At 35.5% G+C, this 8894-nt stretch overlaps 1 protein-coding gene across 1 annotated transcript; it reads right to left on the bottom strand.

The window, feature by feature from the left end:
• Positions 1-1149: 1149 nt before the first annotated feature.
• LOC140014549 (protein PHR1-LIKE 3-like) lies at positions 1150-8625 on the bottom strand. Its single transcript, XM_072065562.1, has 6 exons — positions 8019-8625; positions 3043-3119; positions 2887-2941; positions 2354-2432; positions 2196-2265; positions 1150-1904 (listed from the first exon to the last, which is right to left on the bottom strand). Exons 1-6 carry the CDS (start codon positions 8245-8247, stop codon positions 1512-1514), a joined length of 903 nt encoding a protein of 300 aa, XP_071921663.1. The 5' UTR covers positions 8248-8625; the 3' UTR covers positions 1150-1511.
• Between the last annotated feature and the right edge of the window lie 269 nt (positions 8626-8894).

The raw sequence follows: 8894 nt of genomic DNA, 5'->3' as shown, positions 1-8894 counted from the left end.
ATGTATGCAGTATTCGCTGCTGGTTGCAGTTAATTTTTGCGGAGAGGTTGGCGCATCTGTATTGCGAGGTAGTTTGATAATTCATGATCTCACGCTGATCTACTTGCTAACTCTTTGGCCCGAGTCATCTTCTGTTAAAATTAGTAATTTCTCGAAAATACATCAAAAAATCAAGGGAAGGTCGACAATATAGTCAAGCAATGTCTGACTTTTTTTTTTTTTTTTTTTTTCCGGAAACGGAAATTAAAACACACCCAATAAGATTAGAAACACTCAGGAGTCATCGCTAAATTGAGTCAAAGACTAATCTAAAGGGGATCTACTAGAAAATACTGTTCAGCCAATTGGTAACTGAACAAGAAAGCAATGTCTGACTGACTTGCTACATCAATTGGTATTTTCTCTTGGATAAGACCCTCAAGTAGACATTACAATATAGAGTTGTACGACATGCCCGTCCTTTGAGGCATTCCTCTCTCTCTCTCTCTCTGATGATTTCTGGGAGAGAAGGGGTGTCGGAGGATAGGTGTTGAGGTCAGTTAACGGTGACCACCTGTTCTTAATTTCCAAGAGTGCGACTCTCCGTCGTGTCGGAATTGCTCCAAAACAATCTCGTTGAGGGGATGACTTTTTTTTTTTTTGGTCTCACATATGAAGAAATTGGCCGCAAGATTGGACATGTTTAATTGCTAATTAATGAACAAAAGAGTTTAAAGTAAAGGATCCAAGAAACGCTGAAAAGGTAGACCAGTTAGGGTAACTTTCTTGGAAAAAAAAATTAGGGATAAACTGTTAATAACCGTTTCTGAAGGTATGAGGGTAAGATTAGTTAAAAAACAAATGCAGGACACAGATCACGTACATGTTTTTAATGCCATGTATGGTCCACAAAACCTTGTTCTAAGTTTGCTTAACATTCAAAGTAATTTACGTGAATGAACAAAATACATAAATTTCATAAGTTAGAATATATAATTAGTTTTTGATTTAATATAATTTAGTTAAGAATAAAAGAAACAAGAAAAAAAATATATATATATATATATATATCCAGACACGTCTAGCCCCTGATCCCAAGCAGCAAAATCCAACCGTATGTACCGTAAATACTTCTACAGCAAACTGACTCACTAGAAAAGACAAAAGCAGTTAAAGCAACAAATCGAGAATGGTATTTATACAAAAAAGGATAGAAAAGTATCGTTGGAAATTAAAGAAAACATAAAATTTAGGTTCCTGACTTGCAATATTAGAACTGCACTAGCACTAATTTACAGCATGAACAGAGTCAGAAGTCACCCTCAGAAATCAGGCCTGTTCCTGTTTCATCCACATATTGCAGAAAAGACCCCACATTAGTGTGTTATATTTTGATGAAAGAATATCTAAACATATCTAACTATGATCACAGCCACCGAAAGACCATAAACTACGTTGTGTCATGATACACCAACTCCAGTGATTCCTTGAGAACTAAACTATAACACACATTGGATCTTCTCAAGTTTGGATCACCCATATATAAAGGAAGCAGATGCTGAATCCATGCTTAAAAAGCGTTTCTTTCCTCCAGGTGATGGCGACCCTCCTGGACATAATCCTGCAGGGTTATCACGTGAAGTTAAGCAGCTTTCAGTGGAGCAATCAGCACACTGCTTGATCTGTCGAATCACTTCTTCAGGACTATGGATTCTTCTAACCTCAGCAGATTCTGAGGGTTGCAGTCCATAAGCATTATGTGATGCACCAATCTGTGTCTTTGTTCCCAATCCTTGATAATCCTCTCTGTCAGGGCCTCTAATTGTACATCCAACAATTTGTTCTGCTAGCATTTTGCAAGCCCTCTCCAACATGGCCATATACCTCTGCTCAGCATCCTGGCGAATAAGCAGGTGCTTTTCTGCCTGCATTTCATAGATAATAACTAGCTTAGAAACTGGTTACAGTAAGAGCTCTAGTACATTGATAGCCTTGGCATAAACAGTAACTACTTGGACGTTTCATCAATTTCCAGGGATGACAATTGTCTGCATGCGATAAACCCAAGTAAAATATGCAAATAAACGAAGCCAACAGTTATGCTTTTCATATCCTGAAAAAACAGAATTGGATGCTTTATTGAGATTGAATTATAGTATTCTAACTCACAATCTAGAAGAAAACCAAAAGCAAGACAATTTAATAGGGCAGCTTACTTCAACTTGCAAGTGCAGTTTACTTTGGACTTCCATCTGAACCCTCAATGCCTCCTTCACCTCATAACCCCTAGACATAGTGTTCACGACCTCTTATAGTACTGCAATCAGGATATGAACACATTCCTTGATTTCAGAAAGAAAACGAGGACTCTTACTCGTTCATGTCAGAGTCTGGCAAGCTTTGCGGAGACTTATTCGCATGAGGACTCTCTAAAAGATAAGCAGCAGCAAGTCCTGCCATTTGATAACTAATTCAATTAAAAGCCAGCATATCCAACGATGCATTAATTGAGATAGTATTCAAAGGAATCTTCCTTGGAGTATAATTAGCCATGGTGCACCTATGTTCTTATCTTCACTCGAGTATGAGACAGAGCCACACAGACACCTACCCACCGCCACTTACTCGAAAGAATTGAAGATTCACAGTTACTTCTGGTTTTACCTTTTCATTTAAGTTTAGCATATGCCCAGAGCAAAAGGGTTTTGTCTCTAATGGGGAAGACATGGTGCACATTGACGAGTGCCCCCCGTCCATAAGCAAACCTGATGTAGGAGAATTCATACGCAAGGTGGGCTCTTAATCTAAGGCTCAACTAGAAGTCATGTCTTTAGCGAGAAATTAGAGCAACAGGCACAGAACACTACATAACAGAATATAACTTAATAAAGAAATACCTAAACCTACCATCTTTCGAAGCCTCAACCAAATCTTTCCCAGATTGCTTACCTAGTCTGTATTTCTGTAACAACATGCAGTGAACATTTCCGTCAAAGAACTTCAAGAGAATTTACAGACTTGCTAGCTCCCAAAAATCACTTCAACATGAACATTAAGACAAACCTGGAGGTGACTTTTCAAATGGAAAAGAGTGAGTCCCTTTACACCCATTGTCCTCATTATAGCCTTTGGAGTAGCTTCTGCAAGTGGCTTTCAAGTAACTTAGTCAGAGTAATGAAATTATGGTTCACATTTCAATTGAAAGGGATAGTTGCATTCAACATCCAAGTACAAATTTTCAAGGTATAGAACAGACAAAAGATGCAGCTTCATGCTAAGGTCATCACTAGCCAGCAACTACTCTCATTGCTTACCTATAGGCCCAAATATGAAAAGAGATGCCTATAAGAGCTCCATATGTTCTCGTTGTAAAATGCTCATTATAGCCATCAGTTTCATTTACATGTAAAAATAGACTAGCAAAAATCCACAACATAGATTCACAGAGTACAAGACGCCGTATATTGTCAGCTAATCAAATCATGGTGTTGAACAACACACTTGACACTGCAGTATAGTTCAAATCTATACTATATATTAAAAGAGAAAGTTGGATGTGGTGATTTGGTGTTTTAGTTTTCTCTTTCCAATACTACCCTTGCTATAGAATAATTAAACCATGTTATCGCTCTAAATTAGGATGCCATTATAACATTATTGGGGGTATTTGTGTAAATTCTGAAGAAATATATTTCGGTTTGGATTATGAATGTTAATCTCTACAAGAAAAAGGAAAGTAAACATGGATGAATTGCAATCAGAATCAGATTTGGAATGAGATTACTTTAACAATTCTATTGAAAAAAAAGACACTAAGCATGGTTTCGAGTTATAGAGGTTCAAAAGAATCTATTGTCAAGAATCTATTGTCAAGTATGTCTTGCGGGTTTTGCCCTATCTTTAGTCCAAGATTGGAACCAAAGCAACCTGGAAAATAGCTGTGCAGAATCTAAGAGGAACATGGGATGATGAACAAATTTAAGGCATAAAAACCAACAGCAAAACACAATATGCAAGAAGCTGTGGTTGAATAATTTTTCCAGACAAGGATAGAAGACAAACAATTTTTATATACTATACATTTCGCAATAAAAGAAAAAGAAAAAAAATGTAACAGTGGCATATCTAGCATCTTGAACATTTTCCATCTATAGAATCCAGAGGCATTGGCCGATGAAAGTTTTGGGATTAATATGGAACTTATTAAATAAAATTATATTAATTAAGATGTCATGGGAAAAACGTCCATTTATTTCCTTTCAGAATGAAATATTTATGGGATTTTTTTATTAAAAAATCAAAGCAAAATTTCTTCACATGGGCTTTGGTAATTATTATTATATAATAACAGGGAAAAAGTCTGGAGAAGGGCAATTGTTATATAGTCTAACGTTGGACTGAAAGAAAGAGAAGTCACTCAATTCGATGGTAATGGCATGGGTTTCAGAGATCTACCTACTAAGGCTGTCATTTTGGTTAGTCTATAATTTTGGTGAATATTTTATATAACACTTCTAACAGGTAAGATCATTATTCAACCTTCACCATAAAATTTACACAAGCTGACATATATATGCGTGTCAATAGGTAGAGTAGTGTCAAATCTACTAAATCCGGACCCAAATGCACTATATTTATTCATACCCAGATGTGGACCTAGACTAACCAAAGACCCAGAGTTGCCCGCACATGAGTATGGATACCTGATGTATACATGGATACCTGATAGATATCCATATGTATTTTTGTAATGTGTATACAAAAAAAACCTAAAAAATAATAACAGACATGGATATCAAAGATGAAATGAACATTATACAATTGCCATTTTAAAATAACAAAATTAACATTCAAGAATGTCGCATGCAAGAATTAACTAAAAGCATGATACACAACTAACTAATTATATTTGTTCAAAATATTATCACTTAATCATGGGTCTAGATAGAGTTTGGTCCAGGTTTGGATGTGGGTATTGAGTATATGAATTTAGACAATGCAAACCCACGAATATCTTGCACAGTCTGGGTCTAGATTTGCAACTTTAGATTAATGCTCATAAAAAAACATGATGGGTTTGTGTTAGATATGAACAAATTCCAAACCATTAACATGATTATGTGACTATGTCTAAGTTATCATGCACTCATTATGCCTTTTTCCCCCCCCAGCATCAATAACCATAGAACATTTGTTGAACCAAAAGGTCAAAAAGCTTTTAGGAAAGTAATTTCATGATAGATTCATGCAAGTGATATACAAATACCCATCAAGTATGATCTATTTACCCTTAAAAGAGTATTTACAGGTATTCTGTCTTTACCCCCTCCCCCACCCCCCCTTCAAACAACGAGTATAGTTTTAAATGCGTCACTTCATAATTGAAGCACTTGTAGTTTTTCAGCTTAGGTTTCTCGATTGACAATACACTGCAGAAAAATTACAAGACAGTCCTTTATCTTCTTCAAAGTTAATACTTTTCACATGGCCATTTTTTATCTTTATTAAAAAACTCTGACACTATACAGGTCAAAAGATTGTAATTGAAAAAACATTCAAAGAGAATTAAAAAATAACACTAAAGGACATAAAACACAAGCAGTTGAAATTAGTAGCAATAGCATGTGTTATTTAATTCTTTAGATTTGTGAACTTCATCTTCTTGGACTATCATGAGAAAAGATGCATTCTTCAGATCAAGATATCTATGCAAAAATTACCAAAAAAAAATGTGCAGCGCACATATCCCTACACTAGTTTTGATAAAAGTGAAAACAGACCAACAACCTTGCAGTATATAAGATCTCAAACTAATAGGTTATCACAAAGTAACAAAAGATCATGTCAATCATTTGAGCCCAAATATAAGACTTGAACAACACTCAGAAGCGCAGCTCATTCATTTTGGCTAAGGTCTAATGGGGTTCAACTTTTTCCACATCCTTGTACTGCTGTATAGAAAATCTCTGAACTGAAGGTGAAGTGGTATGGTACAAGTGAGTCAGAGGGATGTTTAAATCAGAATTGTAGCTTTGATGTCATTAACATCTTCAAACAGATCCAAATCTGGTAAGAAACCTTGGTTTATCCGCTTCGGTTCCTTCCCTTCACAGAAGCATGGGCATTGCTAGTTTTTTGGCAAATTGTCAATCAACGGTAACACTAACACATGAATAAGTAAACCAAATCTCAGGATTATCTGTCAACTGTCTACCAAGCAAGCCTATACAGTAGTCTAAGCTCATCTGATGTCTTCCAAATGTCAATCAGATGTTATATTGATGTGGCGGTCAACAATTTTGACCAAAAAAACAATTACAAGAAGAGCTCAAATGGTTTTCATCTTAAATTTGGCAGTTGTCTGGATTTTAATGTAGAATCGTACATCTTAATTATGCAAAAGAGTCAGGGAGAAGGCCAATGACGTACAATACTACTACAGCAAAAAAAGTTTAACATAATTAAACTAGTGGCATTAAAAGAGTGGGCTTTTGGAAGAATAGAGTAATAGGGGATAAAGGCTTAAAAAAATTGACCCCGCTATGTTAATGTCCTAAAACAAGTAAGAGAAGTTTGAAGGATTCTGCAGTTGGGCTAATTGATCACTGAAAGCAGTACCTCTTAAAGAGTTTCAGACCTTTTTTTCACAACTATTCAAAAGATTAGTGTCCCAGACTGCAACACAATAAAGAACGCCCGCAGTAGGGATAAGGGCAGTGGTGGTGAATGATTGACGAAACCATAGAGAGCATATTGGAAGATGGGACAAATATTAATCTGAATTAAATGGACAATCATAGTGCTCTCGCTAGTTTTATTGGTGGTACAAACACATAGCATCCTATATATATATATATATAAAGGAGTTTGTAGGTGACTGTTGGAAAATTTTCATATGTCATCTTTGGGGATAATTTAGGTAGGGAATAAAATCAAATGCAAGTGATTAAGCCAAATATGCAACATTATAATGTATAGTTGAGTTGGATTTGACCTTGGTGCCATCCCATTTGCAATTGGCTTATATTCCACGTGATTATCAAACTTTTAAGTGGTGTTTAAACCACTTACAAATGTAATTGCAATGCTCTTTATCTTCTTTTATAATTGCTGGGTAGCTTTTATAACTACAATAATAGAGGGTCTTAATGCTAAAGATGATTGGTTCAGGAAGCACTTAATAATGAACATGATTGGTTTTGGTTCATATTTCCAATCCGTTACAAGTATAATTGTAGTGTTCTTCAACTTGACAATAATGGAGGCTTTTAATACTGAAGAATGTTGCTTCAAGTGCATGTGCTCAATTTTTTGTTGTGGGTATTTAGACAAGTATGCTCATTTACTTTCTCTCTTTTTGGAGTTTTGGATGTTTAGCTGATATCATAAAAACCGTGAGTTTTCTACTGCAATATTTTCTCAATAGCTATTGTGAGAATATGGAAATTTCATTATAGAATACATGATACATACATATGAATATCCATAGGAACCTTTTTACATTTTCTAACTATATTTCTAAAATCTGATGTTCGTGGCTGCAGGTGGTTAAACTGCGACTAAAGATTATCTATTGACTGCAATTTCATGACCAAGGTAGGATCTAAATCTAGCCTTATAATTTATGCATATTAATTGTTGATTAGATATGGCTATGATTGTATTATAATGGTATAGGAACAAAGGTAATGATATTTTTGCTATTGTTGTTGTGGTATGGTGTGATTATCCACTACAATCCTATTTCTTTTACTTACAAATTTGTTTTCCTTTATAAGTTTGTTGATTTGGCCAATTTACTTATCATGTCATGCACTTCAACTGATTCAATTAAACCAATTACCAAGCAGCTCTAATTAAACCAATTATCACATAGGTTAAAACTCCCACGCTTAGCGCGGCATTCCCCCTAGTAACTAAAATAAAAATAACAGCGAATGAGCAGTCAAATTTTATTAATTTATGTCACTAGTAGCAGTGAAAATTTTTTGGTAAAAGCAAAAAAAATGAAGAGAAAAAGGGGAAGGAAAAGACTTAACTGGTTGGGCCGCCAAGTTGAGCAACGGCATCAACAAAGCGATCGTGAAGGTCAGCTGTCCATCGAAGGCGAGGCTTGGGATCGGAAGTTAAGACGAGACAGGGGTCTCCTACCCCAACCCCAATTGCCCCAATCCCTACTCCAGCAGTAGTCCTATTGCTGCTACTGTTATTGATATGCTCTTCCTGGATTATTACGCCTTCCCTTGGCTGGATCAATCTCGGCAGCATCTGCTCCGTCCTTCCTCCCCCTTCTCCTTCCTTTCAACAGCAACTGAAAACCACCCACCGCCGAGGACCAAGAGGAGGAGATATGGAACGGAACCAATTGGAAAAATGTTTTGAGATTTTTTCACTTCCAAAATGAATGAATTAATGAATCAGATACCAAAATCTAGGGATGCCTTTCTCAAAAGTCAAAAGCTCAGCCAAAAAGACAAAAAAAAATGAAAGGAAAAATTAAAGTCATGCTAGTAAATATATGTTTAGGGCTATAGAAGTGGAGTCAGCTTAAATACACTACTAGTACTAACTACTCGCTGTTTTGTGATTGGGATGCAACGACATTATTATTGCAAGTACCAGACTCTGTCTTTTCGTGTGGTAGTAATCGCAATTGACATGATGGTATATTAGTCTTTAGCTGATGAGTGTGCTGGGTAACGCGGCACACAAATCTACAAAACTGAAATCTAAAAATTGAAATGAAATCAAAATTAAAGTTTGAATTCATTAAATTATTAAATTATTAAATATTAAATGTAATACATTTGAATGTATATCACATTATAAGTGAATAGTTTATCACTTATTTTTTAGATCAAATTCTACTTAGCAAATTCAATATCATTTAACTAATTCAAATGTTCAATTTTTTG

Source organism: Coffea arabica, chromosome 9e (genome assembly GCF_036785885.1).
Source record: "Coffea arabica cultivar ET-39 chromosome 9e, Coffea Arabica ET-39 HiFi, whole genome shotgun sequence".
NCBI classification, from domain to species: domain Eukaryota; kingdom Viridiplantae; phylum Streptophyta; class Magnoliopsida; order Gentianales; family Rubiaceae; genus Coffea; species Coffea arabica.
Note: the sequence above shows the minus strand (reverse complement) of the source record. Positions and strands in the feature narration are given on the sequence as shown.